Source organism: Sander vitreus, chromosome 18 (assembly GCF_031162955.1).
Source record: "Sander vitreus isolate 19-12246 chromosome 18, sanVit1, whole genome shotgun sequence".
NCBI lineage: Eukaryota > Metazoa > Chordata > Actinopteri > Perciformes > Percidae > Sander > Sander vitreus.
The window spans coordinates 23,303,917-23,323,905 of record NC_135872.1 but is presented as its reverse complement, the minus strand read 5'-3'; the positions used below and the strand labels follow the sequence as shown (position 1 = coordinate 23,323,905).

The 19,989-nt window shown below is 42.1% G+C and overlaps 1 protein-coding gene across 3 annotated transcripts in view; it reads right to left on the bottom strand.

The window, feature by feature from the left end:
* The window catches only part of LOC144533360 (kinesin-like protein KIF13B), a 64,314-nt gene that overhangs the window by 43,540 nt on the left and 785 nt on the right, over positions 1-19,989 (bottom strand). For all 3 annotated transcript variants that reach the window (XM_078274667.1, XM_078274665.1, XM_078274668.1), the window contains 10 exons: positions 17,512-17,605; positions 9,586-9,598; positions 9,411-9,471; positions 7,528-7,620; positions 4,406-4,586; positions 3,762-3,849; positions 3,483-3,617; positions 1,273-1,385; positions 662-773; positions 1-161 (listed from right to left, as the gene is read on the bottom strand). The exon at positions 1-161 is cut by the window's left edge and continues 52 nt beyond it. In XM_078274667.1, the coding sequence (XP_078130793.1) occupies positions 1-161; positions 662-773; positions 1,273-1,385; positions 3,483-3,617; positions 3,762-3,849; positions 4,406-4,586; positions 7,528-7,620; positions 9,411-9,471; positions 9,586-9,598; positions 17,512-17,605 (1,051 nt within the window). The remainder of the gene's footprint in view (positions 162-661; positions 774-1,272; positions 1,386-3,482; positions 3,618-3,761; positions 3,850-4,405; positions 4,587-7,527; positions 7,621-9,410; positions 9,472-9,585; positions 9,599-17,511; positions 17,606-19,989) is intronic.

The following is a 19,989-nucleotide window of genomic DNA, read 5'->3' as shown; positions in this document are numbered from 1 at the left end:
CGGATGATCCTGGCGTTGGGGTCCTCGTTGACCACGGCGTGGTTGACGATGCTCTTGGCCCTGTCGGCGTAGCGCAGGGTGGACAGCGTCTCGTCGTAGTTGTCCGCCGCCGGGCTGATGGTGGCGACCATGGCTGTGCGGCTGTTCCCTCCCAGGCTGTCCTGCAGGTGAAAACAACAACGCCAAACCTTTGAGTGGACAAGACGTAAAAAGTCCCTTAAAAAAAATAAAAAATAAATAAATCTCAAACCAAAATTAAGGAAATCCACTGCTTTGATTGGGGAAATAATTAAAAGCTAAATGCATGAAAAGCGTGTGATTTATGAGCAATGCTGCGTTTGAGGGGGGAGCAGGTTTTAGAAAGCTACTTTGAACACAATTACAGATCTACAAGGAGCCATATTAAAGTCGAATTTAAAAGCTAATGAAAATAACCAGGAGAGTCCTAATGGGGAAACTTAATGGGCAAAATAACAGACAGCACACCGGAAAATGAATTACTCAGAGTTTTGAAAGTCCAGTTTCTTTAGATGTCAAAAATGCATATTGTACTAGCACCCTGTTGTGGATAAAGGTGGGTATGAAATAAGGAACTGAAAGTGAAGATACACATACATGGAATCTGTATGAACAAGGTGTTTGTGTCATTTTCAGTGTGTACCTTGAGCAGCCAGGTCAGCACAGAGTCTCTGTAGGGAACAAACTTGCTCCTGTACTTCCCTGCTCCCTGGTCAGCCAAGGCCGAGATAACTAAACCCAGAGTGCTGAGGGACCTGGAGGGAGAGACACAGAGAGGGTGGGGGGGAGGGAGAGACACAGAGAGGGTGGGGGGGGGGAGTGACGAAAAAAGCGTAGAAAACGTCAAAAAAGCACAGAAGTGACAAAAACATCGGGAAAAAGGAGGAAAAAAAACATGGAAAAAAATAACAAAAACGACAAAAGTGACAAAAGGCAGAAAAAGTTGTTTTTTATTTGGACCGAGAAAAACAAAAAGTTGCATAGTGGGCGGGAGGACTGTTATAACTGTTAACCGATTTCATGCTGTGAATGTGAAATATGAACTCTAGCCACATAACGTTAGCAGCACTTTGTTAGCATCATTTTGTTAGCCTTAGATTGGTTTCTTGTGAACATGAGATACTTTTGCATGCGCACCAGAAAGTATCATGTGCGCACAAGAAAAAGAAAAAAAAAAAGTATGTCATGTCCCCTTAGGTGTCCTCCGTAGTTTAGTGTTGAGCCATGCCATGCATCCATTTTCTGTTGACTCACTTATTGATGTTACTCCCTTCTTTCAGCCGCTCCCCCGCTGCTCCAGTCTTGGCTGCGCGCTCGCTGCCAGCCAGATCCACCAGACTCAGCTTGCTCACCTTCTCTCCGCTCGTCTGGAGCAGACACACATAAGACGTACATGACGGTCACCTTTATTTCGAAAATCCCTCCATCTTTTTCAGTCATTGCGTGGAGCGAAACTTTTCTGAAGGCCAGTTGCAAATCTGGAGATTTATAGATGACCTTAAACGGTCATTTTGGTATTTTCTAAACCTGGACCCTATTTCCTCATGCAGAGGTGTCTAAGTGACGAACGGGAACAAAAAGTCTTTGAAATTGGTCCAGTATTGAGCGAGAACCCTGTAGTTAGTACAGTTACTATTTTAGATGTCATATTGTCATATGTGTCCTTCTTTTATGTCCTAAGGTGCTTCGTTGATCTAATGTTTATGTTTTTCTGTCGATTTTTCTGTCGATTTTAGAAAGTTTTTACGCTGTTACGTGTTTGTGTTGTGAAGCAACAGATTGTATCCCTATGCCCAAGACAGATTTCCCCTCGGGGACAGCGCAGTGGATTCTATTCTAACTGCCACGAAATACGCCGTCAATTGACGTCCACTAAAAGTGCTGTTTTTTGCCACCTAACTGCTCAGATTATTATTCTAACCCCATTTTCCGCCGGGCGCTGCGTTCCGGATGCGCCGCGACCCCCGCGAGCAATCACGGCCATTCAAGTCAATGCTTGATATTCCGCCGCCCGTGTCACGGCGCGTCCCAGAAGCGTGCGTAAATCGGTAAAGATACGCGCCAGGTCTATTTTCACACAGGCGTCCAGACAGCCAGGCAGGAAGTGAGACAGCGAGAGCATCCAGTCAATTTACCAAAAAAAAAACCCAATATAACGTCTCCTACAACTCCTCCTCCAACACCGACGACGAGAGATTCATCTTGGAGGTGGAAAAACATAATAAGACATTACAGATCTTCTTTATTTTAAGGACAACTCCAGAAAAGAGAAGGCATGGAGTTAGATACTAGCTTAATAAACAGGTGATTGTTCTTTCAAGTACATGTGGAGACAATAAAATTGGTCTGACAACATTATAGAAAGGATCTCTACAGAGATAAACCTTTTTTGTTAAAGAGTTTGGCTCCGAAATCGCCATCACCAAACTCACCAGAAACCATGGAAATAAACAATACTTTTAGCCTGTATAGAGCCAGCATACAGTATTTCCACATGTAAATGGGTAAATGAAGTAGTCTGGCTATCACCAGACCAAGCTCAATCTTTTAAGATTGAGCTTGGTCTGGGGAGTCTGCTCTGTATTTTCTACTGCACAAGAGGCGTGATCAACGGTCGCAGTTCAAATGACTCTGTACGCAATTGGATAGTCCTTCAACCAATCAGACCAACGATCCGGGTGACGTAGCAGCGACAGAGGCATCAGCGGGTTTCGGTGGCCGCTATGTTGAATGTAAACAAGAAGCTGCCTGGTCGCTGCTCTATCGCCATCGTGTTAAACCCGCCAATAGCGCGCCAGGTGGATAAGCCAGCTTGTGATTGGTCCCCGCAAAATTGTAACGGAAGCAGGATAGATAAACGTACAGGTTTCCAGCCCTGAGCTGCAGGGAGATAGCAAATCGCCGGCAGATCGGGCTGGGTTTACCCAGTGTATAAATTAAGGGTTTATTTTAACCAAACCAGAGAGGTGATTGTTGGAACAGTGTAAAGACAAGCCAAGACGGCTTTTGATCGTTTTATTTTGTTTCTGTCTGCTTTGAACGAGGTGTGTTTTACAATGTTAAAATGACTCAAAAAAAGGACTATATCTGAAGGGATCCTTTCCGTAATGTTTTTTCAGACAAGATGCGCAATTGCCCGTTAACGTTACATTGTAGCTTGTTCTTGCTTAATACTAGACCAGTTTCAAAGATTGTGGTTCCCATCGGTAAATTAAATAGGGTCCAGGTTGAAAAATAAACAAAGTTACCTTTTAAGAGATTAATGAATCATGATGTTTGCATTCATTGGGCATTGCTGTAAAATGCTGACTGAATAGTAAAACACTACATAAGAGTGAATTTAAGGTCAACTTTCAAAGAAATGTACCTTATTTTGTAAAGAAAGAGAATTGTTATGATCCTGTTGTCAATAGTTGATGCTGAGTGTGTGTGTGTGTGTGTGTGTGTGTGTGTGTGTGTCTTACCTTAGACTGTAGGTCCATGAGTGTGTGTGTGAGGATGATGTTGAACACAGCGTGGGATCTGCTGCTCTCTTCATTCATATTTGTGGCCGCCACGGTGCGAGATTTATTTCCTTCCGACATCAGAGACTCTATGTCCTGTCAGAGACACCGGCGCCACAAACAAACACACGTCTCGTCTGTAAACCACACTTTATCAAATGTCTCGTTCCCCTTGGAAACGCAGTGTCGTGGAAGCAAGAAGAAGATCAGAGGAGAAATTAGACAGAGTTCATAAAGTACCTTGTAGCAGGACACAGCCAGGCGAGACAGGCCATCGACATAAGGCCCCAAAACTTTGTGCTCTCTCACTCTCAGCGCTTGGCGATTTCTACAGAGAAGAGACAGTCATCAATCCTGTGTCCTTCAGTCCTATTCTGTCTCACCCTGTTGCAAAGGTGATGAATTGATGCAATATTTGTTCGATTCAAACAAAGTGTCGAATCTTTCTGAATGGAGTACTGTGGCGCTGCAGAGACATCGCAGCCCACCAAACATATCCCACAGACTTAAGACTCATTCCCTCCAATATCGTGAATCACATCGCAATCTCAATTAAAAATAATCGCAACTAGATATTTTCCTCATATTGTGCAGCCCTAAATTGGGAATTCAAAGACGAGGCATTTTTCCATACTCAATGCATTAGAGGCAATTCGGTCGGTGCCTAAAAAGCATTGACTTCGGTACCCAGCCCTACTGAAATATGACTGCAAAAGTACAGCATAGGATCCCAAATATACTGGGATTGTCTTAAAGAACGCAGGGCCAGGGTTTGTCCTGCATAGAGGAAGTTTTTCTTTATCAAATGGTCAGAAATAACAGGAAAATGCATAGATTTCTGTCATATAAGGTTACACAGACCCCCCCCCCCAAACCTTCCTCACCCTTTGGGGTCGAGCAGGTCTCGGACCTTCTCGTTGTAGATCTCCATGTAGGAGACCTCCACAGTGAAGCTCTCTCCCTCCCGAGCCTCCTGCACAGTCCGGCCGAACAGGGAGCTGCAGAGCCGTGGGATCAGACCGGGCTGCTCCGCTGAGCCCATCATGGTGTACGACTTCCCAGAGCCTGCAGAGTTCACAAATATCCAAAGAGCAAGCAGAAAAAGAACCAAGAAATCAGGTCTGGGACGATATGCTTTTGTCCCGATTTGATTCTTTCACGATTCGTGTACATATATACAAGGTAACTCAAAACCTTTTTTATGTTCTCAGACATTTATTAATTACAGTGTGTGTGTGTGTGTGTGTGTGTGTGTGTGTGTGTGTGTGTGTGTGTGTGTGGGTGCGCGTGTGTGCGTGTGTGTGTGTGTGCAAAGGGCGTCACTTTGGGTTCAACATTGGCGGGGGTTTAAGATCTCGCCTTTGGAGCAAAACTGACATTTTGAGCATATCACTTCATTTTCTGCATTCTGGTGAATTTTTCTGCGGCAATTTGTGGCTTTTCTGCAACAAGTTATGGTGCAAATGTCTTTATTTATGTAAAGGAAATTATTGTTAGATGTGTTTTTGTTTTTTGGGTAAAACATTACGCCTACGGTGCGTGAATTTGTATGGTCACACTTATGTATGTCTTGTTTGTTTTGGTTGATTGTCTTGTTGTGTATTCCTATTTCGATCCATGCTTTGTTTTTTTAAGCCTTCGTTTATAGAGGACAGCTGAAGACATGAAAGGGGAGAGAGAGGGGGGGGGGAATGACATGCAGCGAAGGGCCCGCAGGTCGGAGCCGAACCGGCGGCCGCCGCGTCGAGGAGCAAACATCCACATATGGGCGCCCGCCCTACCAGGTGAGCTACCCAGGTGCCCAGCCATACTTTGTTTTAATGTGTATGCTGTTTTTATTGTAAAGCACTTTGGGTTTTACGCGTAATGAAAGGTGCTATACAAATAACACTGACACGGTGCCGATTCAATTTGCATTGCGATTTGCATTTATTGCTATTCTAGACGTATTGCGATAGTATGGAGTATTGCAAGTTTCTTTTCCTTCTTTGACAAAACAAAAGTTGAGCAGTGCACTGCTAGAGGCAATATATCATGAGACATTACTAAAAAACTAATTGTTTTCTAAGAAGAATGCACATCACATGTCAGTCAGTCAGTCAGAACATAACATGGATTTTCTGCATCTTCTGCTTTCAGTCCGTTTTGCTGGAAACGGATATTATGTAGTCGCCGTCGGCTATAAACAGAAATTATTTAGGTGAATCATCGGTAAAAATAAATAAATGAAAAATATAGATTCTGGGCAAAATAATCCATTCTAAAAATCACACGATACAATCGATTTTTATAAGAAATGTTAAAGAGGAAATAGGAAGGAAGGGGGAAAGAGAAACGTTTTATGGGCTAAGAAAGTCTGTAAACAGTCTGTGACAAGTCTGTCAGGTTGATTTGGGGTTTGGTCTGTCTTTGTCTCTCTCTTGTTGGGATTGTTTTTCTATGCTTATTTGTAAAATAGAGAATGCGATTGTTTTATGTGATAATTGGAAAAGTACAAATAAAAAAGAAAAAGAAAGTCTGTAAACACAGTACAATGAATAGAGCTACATTAGCTGCTCACATGGGCCCCATTTAACAGGAAAAACAGCAACAAGTATAACATATAATTAAAGAGAAGAAAGTCAATTTAGAAAAAAAATGGTCTTAATTGAATGTATATGCTTCTCTGTAAAGACATAATAGGTTTCGGTGATGTTGGAGCTGTGGAAGAATTGAAAGATTAAAAAAGGCGTAATCACACCGTATATTAAATCAATAGAGTTTTGGAGAGTACTGCTAATGATTCTGGAGAAGAAGAAAAAAACTGTACCCAGAACTATAAATAACAGATGAACCACAGCACCTCTTAAGCTTTCATGCAAATTCAATAAGGATGAATTAACACTCCAGGGTGCGACTGAAAATGACTTCGTCTGAGAGGCAGAGCTTCTAATGAGGTAGCATCGCAAAATGAGACACCCTCAAATAAAAAGCAAATTAAAGGGCTTGTTGAGACTGAGTCTGAAAATGATGACGTTCATGTTTTGGTTTGTTAGAGAGCAAAGGTGATCTAAAGACAGAAAATGATCCAATGAACACAGAAGTTCCCATGAAGTTCATGGATCTGTGGATAGAGATAGATAGGGAGCCCAGTCTAACAACACCAGTCTGGAGTGCATGTGTTCTTAAAGGGTAACTACTGGTTTTTTTTCAACCTGGCGCATTTCCTCATTGGCATGATAGGACTGGTGTCTAGATTGGCTGCAATATAAGTTGCATGTTGGTCTCATTTCGTAGTCTTAATACAGCGAATTATATTTGGACTAGCGACAGAAAGAACTACAACACCACAGAAAAAAAGAAATAAAAAAACATTAAAAGCGCTGCGGGACCCGCAATTTCCACCAACTGCGGAACGGCTGCGGCAGCCCTCCGCGAGCTTCTATTTTTGCCGGATGCCGGAGAGCTCCGCAGCAATTCAGTACGGGGCAGATTGTGCGGGACAGGAAGTCGAGCACAGAAACAAAATACAACATCCGGTTAATTTTCAAAATAAAATACGCCGTGCTCACGGCGGGTCATATTTCAGCAGGTCAGCACAGAGTTGTTTCCCCTCTACTCCTCTGGATGGAAACAAACTGTTGTTGGTTTTGTGGTTCTGTTTATAGAAGCTACAACCTGCTATATCGCGCAATCATACGTGAATTCGCGAGATCTCGTGGGTCCTCGTGACTTCAGCTGTCAGTCATGGCCGCAGCTGTTCCGCAAAACAAATCCGGACCTGGTGGGTAATGAAGGACAGCGGAGCACGGAGCCGACACGCAGCGGAGCCGACACGCAGCCGTTCCGCAGTTGGTGGAAATTGCGGGTTAGAGGTAGCGTTAGAAGAGGTAGAAAACACAATACTTCAGCATCATTTCAGACTTTTTAAAGGCCTAACATTTTGATTTTGAAATGTTTAACTTTTATAGACCGCGGAAACCCTGCAAGGGCCCATCATGCGGATGTTTGCAGGTTTAAATGTTACCTGTCTGTCCGTAAGCAAAGATGCATGCGTTGTAGCCCATGAAGGCGCTGTCCAACAGACTCTCCCCGAGGCACTGGAACACTACATCCTGACCTGCACAAACATCCCAAAACACACTTCAACATCTCGACGCACACAGACCGCAACACCAACTATACTTTCAAGACAACTTTAGTAAACAGGCAGAGTGGAGGAGATTGCTAAATGGAAAACAGATTTAAAGCGTAACTCTCTCCAAAATGCAACCTAGGGTCTTTTTGTGAATGTGCCCGAGTCAAACTTTCGTTTAAAAGCATATTTAGGACGGAAGCGTCACTTTTAAGATTTATCGTATTCTCGTTTTTCGGTCAAATGGCCTTTTGAATGGGAGTGCTAGGCTCACTTTTATGCTAGCCTCAAAATAGCTATTTTTAAAACACTAAGAAGGCTCGACACAACATGAAACTTTGCTTGAAGTATCGCCAGGGGCTCTACACATGAACTCCAGCATTGTTTTGTGTACACAGAGTTTACTAAAAAGAAGGCAACTCACGTTAGCAGTTGTTGTTCACGCTATCCGCCATTTTCCCAGTCAAAAATAAGCGATCTCCGAATGCGAATTAACGGACTCCATAGGAGGAAATGTCATTCTTATATGAGGCTCCTTTTTCAACAAGGTCAATACTGTGTTTCACTAACGACAAAACAATAAATTATCCGTGCATTTATATGGAACTAAGCTTTAGGAGCTTTCCATCTTTACTCTCCTCCCTCGACTATTTTTGACTGGCTCGATAGACGGCGACCGGAAGAACAACAGCTAACGTGAGTTGCTCAAAACTTTTCTTTTTAGTAAACTCTGTGTACACAAACAATGTTGTCAATGCTGGAGTTCATGTGTAGAGCCCCTGGCGATACTTGGAACAAAGTTTCATGTTGTGTCGAGCCTTCTTAGTGTTTTAAAAATAGCTATTTTGAGGCTAGCATAAAAGTGCCCCTAGGACTCCCATTCAAAAGGCCATTTGACTGAAAAAAAACGAGAAAACAGTAAATCTTAAAAGTGACGCTTCCATCCTAAACATGCTTTTAAACGAAAGTTTGACTCGGGTACATTCACAAAAGACCCTAGGTTGCATTTTGGCGAGAGTTACGCTTTAAGGGAAACAGAAATAAAACAAAGAAAACTTTCTTCATATACAGACATGACCTACTGTTCCCACTTTTTCTATACAAGACACGACCCACAGCTGGAGCTGTAACAATTCCAGATTTTGCTGTAGCTGTAAATAATTAATTGTCTCAGAATTAACTGTGGTAAACAAAGAAACGGCGAAAAAAATATTGCAGTAAGACAATTATGTAGTAATTGTTACAGGCCTACACACAGCCCAAATAGACCCGGTGGTCATTTTGTTCAGATTAAATACATGTTACACAGGCTGGTGAAATATTAATAATCCTCACATTGTTATTTTACTTTTTGCATTTGTACTCTGTTGATCTGATATTGTGTGTGATTTGAAGTTTTTCGCTTTCTTTTTTATGCAGACCAAATTAAGCCCCTCGAAGGGTTTTTTGCATCCCTCCATCACATCTTTTATCGATTATGTGTATATTAATCTGTATTATTTGTAATTGTAAACCAATAAAATAAAAAAAATAGAAAAGAAATGGTTTTGATCTACCCATTTACAATATGCAGGACCGCAGAACTACTCTCGATGTAACTCTTCATCCGTCCCCCACCTGAAAGGTCCCTTTCTTTCGACTCCATAAATAGCTCACAATATCAGGAAACATTTGGTCAGGAAATAAGTTTTAGACACGAGTCACCGAGCAGTGTGGCAAGCTACACAAAAGCTAAAAACAGAACCAAATCGGGTAGAGACGCTGTGGAAACCAACCTGCAAACTTGTCTTTTTGAGATTCATCTATTGACCAGAAGCAGTGGTCGTAGGCAAAAACCTGAAGAGAACACACAAGATACAAGAGTGTGGATGTCGATTTACAACTAATGCATGGATGGATAGCAGGTTTACAATGAATAAATTACAGTCACAGAATGATTTTAATACTCACCTTTGGCTGATTTCTGAGGGGCAACAGAGAAGAAAAAATAAAGAAAATATCAGTCAACAATTGGTGTTAAAATAAACATGAAGATGTCAACCAACCTAAAAGCTATTTCAGTCGGTCTATCACAGGACTGTGGATTCACACGCCAGAGGAAACACAGCGAGAGGTCTCGCCCAAGGCAAGAGCACGCAAAAGTATTTGTCACATGGCAACACTATCAACACCGGCAATATTCGTTCATCTGGTATTTTGGTCCTGGTGAAAAGCACTTTTCAAGATTCAAAGCAAAGCAAAAGTACATTTGGAAAGCAAAGCAAGAGCCCTGAGGGCTTTCATTCATTTAATCACATTAAATCAAAGTCAGCTGAGTCCTGACTCAGCAAAACTCTCTTTTACACAGTTGCACACATTCACACCTGCACGCTGCCCAGGTAGTGGTTGTTAAGGTAGGAAATACCAACATTTTCTCAGCCAGCCTGGGGAGTCTTGGACTATCACAAGCCTGCTTCTCTAACCTGTAGGCCGGCGGTTCCCAACCCTGGGGTCACGAGCTAAGTATTTAGTTGGATGTTAGAAGGCTCTGGGATAAGCACGGAAAACATTTACATAATACAAATGTATTAAAGTGCTCATATTATGCTCATTTTCAGGTTCATAATTGTATTTAGAGGTTGTACCAGAATAGGTTTACATGGTTTAATATTTTAAAAAAACACCATATTTTTGTTGTACTGCACATTGCTGCAGCTCCTCTTTTCACCCTGTGTGTTGAGCTCTCTGTTTTAGCTACAGAGTGAGGCATCTCACTTCTGTCCCATATATGCTGGGAGTCACACATGCTCAGTAGCTAGGTAAGGACTACTAGCCAGTCAGAAGCAGAGTATGAGGGCGTGCCACGCTAGCAGCTAGGCGAGCATTATAACGTGTGTTACAAAGTGACCACGTTTGTCTCTGAAGTAAAGGCTGGACTACAATAGAGCTGTTTGGAGCAGTTGGTGAACAGTGTTTTCTGTTGGAGATGGTTAAGTCCCTTTGGGGTGGACTTTGGGCTTTTTCACTTTAACCTATAACGTGCACAAAAAACTACTAAAAACTATTTCAGATCGTACTGTCGGTCGATCACAGGCCTGTGGATTCACACGCCACAGGAAACACAGCAAGATGTCTTGCCAAGGCAAGAGCACGCGGAAATATTTATCACATGGCAACACTATCAACACCGGCAACATTCGTTCATCTGGTATTTTGGTCCTGGTGAGAAGCACTTTTCAAAGCAAAAGCAAAAGTACATTCGCAGGGAAAACAATGCAAGAGCCCTGAGGCCTTTTATTAATTGAATCACATTAAATTAAAGTCAGCTGAGCCCTGAGTCAGCAAAACTCTCCCTTTTTTGAGTTGATTCTTAGCAAAAAACCCTTTGTTCTTTCACAAATATGTGCTCATTCATGTGTAATTACTTCCACCAACTGATCAAAGTATTCTCGTACGCGTAGAATCTGCCATTTAGAATCATTCAGAATACATTGGAGCGACTCGCTCCAATGTATTCTACCATGTTGCGCCTCCATCTTTAAAATACATTAGCCAAAGAGGGACATACCTTCGCGTTTCACGCTTTTACACTCGCTGGCACCGCGATGAATGCCAGGGAGGGAGGGGGAGAAGATTACTCAGCGACTGCCGGCAGATTTGAAAGCCGGTTGAAGATGGCGCGCCTATCTAGGACATGTAACGGAGTCGCCGAGGAAGTTAAAAAGAGAATTAAAACGACAACTTTCGTTTTAATTCTGTCGAGGTGTCTAATCCTCTGGCAGCAGCATTGACGTCAATGCTTCAATGTTTTCGACAAAAAAGCTATATAACACAATAAAGGAAAGGGAAAAAGCCAAAGAGCGTAATATGAGCACACTTTAAAACAGGGGTCTGCAACGTTTTTTAGGCCAGGGACCCCTTAGCTCAAAGAGAGACTGAGTAGGGACTCCCTACTGCATATATTGTAAACAATTGAGTTGCATATTAAACTGGGCCGAATGGATGAAAATAAATAGATATTCATGTACATACATACATCATGTTTTAACGTTAACATACATGTGGAAGGCACAGTGAATCTTTGAGCCTAACTGTATGGCTACCATAGTGGCTACCTTACCTGTAGTAAGCAAAAATATTTTTTTTTTTTTTAAGATATTTTGGCAGCCCCCCTGCAGTGACTCTGAGGACCCCCTGAGGGTCACGGACCCCCTGTTGAAGATCTCTGCTTTAAAACATTGACTTCTTTTAGATCACTTCTTAAAAACACACTTTTATAGAGTTGCTTTTATGTAATGCCATCTTTCTTATCATCTTTCTCATTGTCATTCTGTCCTTTAGAGCTTGCTCATCTTTCCTTTACACTATTACAATGTTGTGTATTTATGAGTATGTGTTATGATCTCATGTGTATGTATGTGTATTGATTCGTATTAAGCTGCATGGATGCATTACCAAATGGGCTAATTGGGCAAGGGCACAGAGGCCTCGAAGGGGTCAGGGGGCCCCTAAGCCAGATGTGACATTTCTTACTGGAAAAAGCAAAGAGCTCAGTCAAAAGTAGGGATATCATGATCATGTTTTTTCCCTTAAATATTAACTACAGTATGTCTTCCTGAACGAGTATTAACTTATTAAAGTGAATAATATGTCAATGCTGTGACCGGTCTTAACAGATGCTTGCTAACTGTTCTGTGGCAGTTCAGAAAAGAACAGCAAACGACAATGCGGTGCAGGAACAGCAGAGCTAGCAAATACTGAAAATCTGACACGACGCCAGGTCAAAGTCAGCGGAGTAAGCAGGGAGAGTTTCAACGGTACAAAGTCAAAGGTGTTTTAATTGTAGTGAAGCATAAAAATCTGTCGAGGTGTCTAATCCTCTTTGGCTCATTGTGAATCAAGTGGAGAATGTGACACAGCACGAAGACGCTCAGAGTGAAAAGAGTGTCCCTGTGACACAGGCCAAGCCTCAATCTCTGCATTCACACCAGAGCACTTTAGAACACAGTCACTGCGTTTTAGGTTCATCCTGGAGCAGCCAACAATAGTATCCCATGCATCAGTCAGTCAGTCGACACATTACCACATTCCTGCGAGCAAACGTCAAATTGAATTATCAAACATGTTCTATGCTGCAGTGCAGTTCCACTAAAAGGAGCGCCTTCCCGAGGCTAGCGCCGCCCGAGACAATTGCGATTGGTTGAAAGAAATGGCAATAAACCAGAGCATGTTTTTTCTCCCATGCTCTCCCAATGCTGTGTGGACTAGCCAGACCCTCCTCCGAAGCACTGTAGAGGAAGGTCTGGCGATGTGAAACTAACCTGTAGGTTAGGGTCCCTTTTGGTGATGATGAACCCATTGAGAATCATCATGCAGCCCTGCAGTTCCCCTCAGCTGTTTTGTTTCATTCACACTGCTCTTATTAGGGTCGTTTTTGGCTGAGGCAGGCAGCTGTTTTTAGCAACAAAAAAAAACAACAAAAAAAAACCTGTCCAGCACAATACGGCACTACAGCAGACAGGCAAAAAAAGCAACTAGCTAATTTGGCCTGTGCACATACATAGTAGAAATGTCACCATTCTGCAAATCCCCAGTTTGACTTTCGATATTAAAGGTGCTCTAAGCGATGTCACGCGTTTTTTGTCACGTACAGCAAACATCTCCTCACTATCCGCTAGCTGCCTGTCCCCTGAACACATGCGGTCTCTGTAGACAGCCCAGGCTCCACAAACGGCAACAAAAACAAACTGCGCCAACCTGCACCACGAAACATAACAAACAGTGTCCCAGCCAATAACAGACAAGAAGGATTTGGGGGTATGGGGTTGGGGGGGTTAGTGCACGGAAGGGAGGGAGCAAGCTAGCCTCCGTTTTGTTTGACAATACTTCAAACGTCAACAAGAAGTGCCGTCAGCCAACATCGCTTAGAGCACCTTTAAGGTCACTTTGATTCAATCTTTTTTTATTTCAACAGGGACGACAATGCCCCAATAAGAGCCACTGGATGGCAGAAGGGTACTTTGCAACAACTACTTTGTTTCTCAAAATGAACAAAGTGCAATTGAATGCACTGTTAGTTTAACAAGGTGCATCATGGAGTCCCATCGTTGTTTGTTTACATAACTAAATCACGAGGAAGAGAAAATGTTGCCACACGGGTGACTTCCAGGAAGCAGGAGGATTTTCCAGTTCTGTTGTTTCCCTGTAACCTCCGACTCGGGCAGTGGCCATGGTGTCTGGAATAGTCAAGCTACAGGCTACAGGTAAGCTAACGTTACCCTGTGTCTATAGCCCCATGCTACCAGCTGGTAAGTCACACTGTGTCTGTTGTCGTTCTTTTCTTTGGATGTGTGCAAGTAGGCGGGGGTGGAGAGAAAAAAAAAATACTGGGAGAATTACTGAAAAGCTCATTTCGATTGATTTTTGACTTTAATTTAAAACAGTGACACCCCTAGTAAATAGGCAACTATTTGCTAACACGTTTGCCATATCAACTTAAAGGTGATAACAATGCCAGTGTTGCGTTTACAGCTTGTTTCTGCTGCATCTAAGTGGCCAAACAATCAGTTATAGCAGCTTTAGGTCTGCATTTAGCTGTTCACTTACTTCACTTACTTTCTGCTCATTACAGGAATTTATTATTACTTTAGCAAGTTGCTTGCAGAGGCTGTCCAGCATTCAGGGTGATGCTAGTTCAGGCTATGCAATCCTCACATTGGCCAAACAACACACCAATATATGGTATTAGAATGCTGCCCTATAGAAATGAGCTGGGAACCATCTAGAATCTTTATTCTATGATTGACTAATGATCACAATTTTCCTTCATCTGCGCTTCCAAACATTGAAAATGTATTTGTGGTGGTTGCCCACTAAAGGGGTTGGGGCAGCAAACTTTGTTTTCAAGCAATCTGCATTTCCAAACTTATTTCCACACAGCCATTTAACGTGATGAAATACTAACAAATCTATTTGAGTTGGCCACCCATACTGTGAAAACGTGAGAAACACAGATTGAAATATTTGTTATGGTAAGATCTATCATACCTAAAGATAGGCACCCAATCTCCAGGGAAAGTGCGGTACCATACATAACTCAAAACACACACTTCTTCTTCACTCAGGCAGAAATATCAATTTGGGGTTTATAAAAAAGGCTGCAAATTTAGTCATGGCCACACACACTGGGGGAGGCTGTAATGAAACAAGGCCTCCCTATGTGAGGCTTGGCTGGTCCATGAAAGAGCAACATTAAGTCCTGTCCTCTCCTGGGCTGGCAAGGACATTCCTGAGATAACTGGCAGAGCCTCGCAGCTCCAAGGAGTCACTAAATAGGGTCAGCAAGTCTATGACCGACAACATACAGGCCTACACAACTAGACTGCTCCTGATCCAAGCCGTTTGATAATACACAGCCCTTCTGGGTGGATTCTGTACAAATTACAATTTCTGTTCACATACGTTCTCAAAGATATAAAACAAGCAAACATTTGTGATGCCATAGACAGATAAAAACAACTCTTCAAAGTGGGGCTCTTATCAAAGCTAAGTTCCGATAAGAAAGGCTCACAACTCCTGTATCATTTTCTAAACATTATTCTGCAGGGGCTGATAAATATTCCAGCAACAATACAAGGTCTGTTTACAGCATGTGCAGTAAAAATGGGATCCATGAAACTATAGTTTTACAGGCCGGTGGACTATTGGTGGGCTCCAAAATTATGAAAGCAGACCCAAGGCTTTATTAACCAACTTGAGGGTCTGACAGCTCCTGCTGTATTCCTGGTTGCAGCTACCAAGGGTGCCAATTCTTATTAACGTCCCCTGAGGCTCATGCTGCAGTTCAGTTAAACCTGTCAGGCAGCGAGCTGACTAAGCACAAACCTTGTGGAATTGGCCGGTGAGCGACTCCCCCAAAAAACAAAGCTTTTCTTTAACACAGAATATGAATACACTCTATTGGGAAACTAATCAAGAGTGCCTTGATGCAGTTACTGATGCTTCCCAGTAAAATAAAATAATTGCTGACTGGCTGCTCAAAATCTGTTTACTTCGCCCATTTGTGCTTTTCAGAGATTATGGGAGTGCTAGTCTGTGTTGCACTGAGCCCGTAAAACCTGTTACACATTGAGCCCCAAAGGGCAGCTAAAGCATGTCGGGGCAGAAGAGACAGACACAGTACACACACAAAAATGCATATGACAACTATGAAATATGAGACTCTCTCTTTCTACAAAGACAGATATTCATACTCGGGCCGAACCCTCCAGGAAGCATCCACCTGCACTGCCCTGACTCACGGTCTGGCTGACTGTACGGAGCAGAGAAGAGGACTGGACTGCTTTGTCAACAGCAAAATCCGGAGACAAAACATTCCCACCCATGACATCTGCCATCTTGTTACTATTTTGATCCATTACACCGAAGTGAGTTGTAATATCATAATATTAAACCGAAATCCATACTGACTGGAGGCATACATTGTAACTTAAATTATGAGTCTTAACTCTTGTCCTCCTTTGTTCTTTTTGTTTTAAATCATGGCTTGGCTACCTGAGCAGGACTGAGCTGTAACAGACACGCCCTTTGTTAAGAAAGGAATGATGCAGAAAGGACACAGAGGGAGGAGGAAGACTGGAAAGGAGAAATAGAGGGAGGATGGGTAGGGGGAGGGTTAGATCTGAGCTTCTTCCAAGCAACTGGGTGCTAACTTGACGGTCTTTAGAGTCTGTATAAACTATTCTGCCAGCAATCCTGATGGAATTAAGTGAGTGGAACTCCTATACTCTAATTACTGTATGTATACACACTGGAATAGAGCAAAACATCCACTTGCTACTGCATAGAACTGGGTTCAATTCCAGGTAGTGGTAGACAAGACAACAACCAGTAGAAACCACCAATACTGTTTTAGTCTCAAGTCAAGACCAACAGGTCATGAGTCAAGTCCTGAGTAAAGACCAACAAGTCCTGAGTCAAGTCGGCAGTCAAGAATAAGTCTACTGTCAAGTCCCAAGTCAAGAACAAGTCCCTAATCAAGTCCCAAGTTGACACCAACAAGTCCTAAGTCAAGACCAACAAGTCCTGAGTCAAGTCTGAAGTCAAAACCAACAAGCCCTGAGTCAAGTCCTGAGTAAACACCAACAGGTCCTGAGTCAAGTCTCAAGTCAAGACCAACAAGTCCTGAGTCAAGTCGGCAGTCAAGACCAAGTCCCAAGTAAAATCCCTATTAAAGAACAAGTCCAGAGTCAAGTCCCATGTCAAGACCAACAAGTCCCCAGTCAAGTCCCGAGTTAAGAACAACAAGTCCCAAGTCAAGACTAACCAGTCCCAAGTCCTAATTCAAGACCAACAAGTCCCAAATCCTAAATCAAGACCATCAAGCCCTGAGTCAACTCCTGAGTTAAGGCCAACAGGTCCTGAGTCAAGTCGGCAGTCAAGACCAAGTCCTTAGTAAAATCCCAATTCAATAACCCAAAAGTCCCAAATCCTAAGTCAAGACCATCAAGTCCAGAGTCAAGTCCCAAGTTAAGATCAACAAGTCCCAAGTTAAGATCAACAAGTCCCAAGTTAAGATCAACAAGTCCCAAGTCAAGTCCCAAGTCAAGACCAACAAGCGCTGACAAGTGTCCAAGTCATGTAAATCAAACCCAAACCTTTGCCATTTTCATTTAAACATGTCATGGAGACAAGAGACAAAGCCAAACAAATAACGTGGCTACCCATTGTGACCTCACTCAGGACCAAAGAAAGAGTAGCACCTGCTACAGCGGAAGCAGAAAAAAGGTCATTAAATTAAAGGTAAACTGCAAAATGACCCAGCTTTCAAAGGTTAAATGGTTTTGTATTTACCTGATGGTAACTTGATAAACCAGTGTGTGAAACTCTGCAGCTTACCGGGGGTCTCCTTTGTTCATGTTGGTGATGGCCGGATGCAGAACTGTCTGGTTCCCCTCCATCTCCACCACACATCTTGTCTTTAGGTCTTTTTCTGGATTAAAACAGAAGTCAGTGAGAGAAGGGATGTATTTTAAACATGCTTTTCCCTGCAGTACTATCAGTACCAGACTGTTGACAGGTGAATGGGCCTAATGTAGTAATTTATGGGCCTAAAAAAAAAGCTGTGAAACAGAAATGCTTTTGCAAAGGGGCTCTCCAATCTTTAAAACGTACTGCTTGAAAGAGCACGTACTATATGCATGGGTCATCTTAATTTCCTAAGTAGTCACTGACACAACTGTTATCACAGAATAAAAGGTGGAATATATTATGCGTGTGCCTGTTCCTCCGGATCGTAACACTAACGGCACAACATGGAGAGGAGAGGCAGGAAATAGTTTTATTGATGGTGATTCATCCAGGACTTGCCTGTGCAAACATTCCAACCACTTCAATAATCCCTGAGCACACAGTAAGGAAAAGCAGGTTCACAGGCACTCTTCCTCCTTCCTACCTACTGTACAAGGTTTTCAAAGCGGAGACAGCGTTGGAACTTGCTGTCAGTGCAGGAATTAGGGCACGCGTGTTATGAGACTCTCCACTGTTACCCTTAATTAGACATAGTCCAAAAAACCTTTGAGGAAATCCAATTGGAAAGGTGATATATTACATTACATCAGTGGTGGAATGTAACTAAGTACATTTACTCAAGTACTGTTAAGTACACATTTAAGGTACTTGTACTTTACTTAAAGTGCTCATATTATGCTTTTTGGGGTTTTTCCCTTTCCTTTATTGTGTTATATATCTTTTTTGTGCACGTTATAGGTTTACAAAGTGAAAAAGTCCAAAGTCCCCCCCAAAGGGACTTACCATCTCCAACAGAAAACACTGTTCACAAACTGCTCCAAACAGCTCTATTGTAGTCCAGCCTTTACTTCAGAGACAAACGTGGTCACTTTGTAACACACGTTATAATGCTCGCCTAGCTGCTAGCGTGGCACGCCCTCATACTCTGCTTCTGACTGGCTAGTAGTCCTTACCTAGCTACTGAGCATGTGCGACTCCCAACAAAGATGGGACAGAAGTGAGATGCCTCACTCTGTAGCTAAAACAGAGAGCTCAACACACAGGGTGAAAAGAGGAGCTGCAGCAATGTGCAGTACAACAAAAATACGTTTTTTTTAAAATTAAACCATGTAAACCTATTCTGATATAACCTCTAAATACAATTATGAACCTGAAAATGAGCATAATATGAGCACTTTAAATCTTTTCGAGCCAATTTAATAGACATCTTTAGTTACTTTACACAACACACAAAACACACGTAGTTACATGTAGTTCAAAAATAGATTAAAGAAATCAATACTTGACCAATACAGAAATATAGACCGAAACATAAGAATGGAATTGTAATGTAAAGGTTTTGTTGTATATTGTTGTAAGTTATTGTAAGACCTGAAAGATTGTTTGCTGTATTTGCATATCTATTTGTTTTATAATAATATGATATTGTGAAGTAGAGGCAGGACTTAATAAGCTGTATTCTTCCGCCTGCTCCTTCTCGAACTTATCCCTTTTTATTTATTTTTTTGGTCTTTGGTACATTCTGATTGTTTGTGTTTTAATTTGTTTTTTTGGAAGACTGTTGATTGTTCAAGATAAATAATGAATCAAATGTAGTATAAAATATGATGTTTTATTATAAATTGAACTACAACAATATATAGTCCTACAAGTACAGCTGAAATGATACGATTAAACAGTGGATGACCGTTTCCAGTTTCTAAAATGTGAGGATTTTTCTGCATTTAGTACTTTTACTTTTTATACTTTAAGTACATTTTCCTGATGATACTTATATTCTTTTACTTAAGTAGCATTTATAATGCAGAACTTTTACTTGTAACACAGTGTTTTTACAGTGTGGTATCAGTACTTTTACTTAAGTAAAGGATCTGAATACTTCTTCCACCTCTGCATTACATGAAGTAAGTTCAAGGATGTTGCTGCTGTTCTGCAACACAGCGGTTGTCAGCTGGCATGTCAGTCCATCTCAGCATTAAACATGACACGGTACATGCATTATAGTCTCTTTTCTATCAGGATGTCATGTCACTGTCCCCTCCATATTTTTTCCATTTTCTACTCCCACAGCACCAGAGAGGGACAGAATAGACCAAAAGGTTTGTTTCTCACAGTCATGCTCTGAAAACAGAGCATGACTGTGAGAAACAAACTCTGTAAAACACAGGAAAGAAGCCTCTATTGTTTGTAGAAAACTACAAATTAACCCTGGCTTCACAAACCGAAAGAGCCCCTTTTTGGAGCTGGGAAGAGTTGTTTAAAATGCCTTTGTTTGACGCGGGGGAAAAAACTTATAAGTGGCTGTAAGGCCAACTCATAAAGAAATGTAGTGTCACAAGGTGTCTG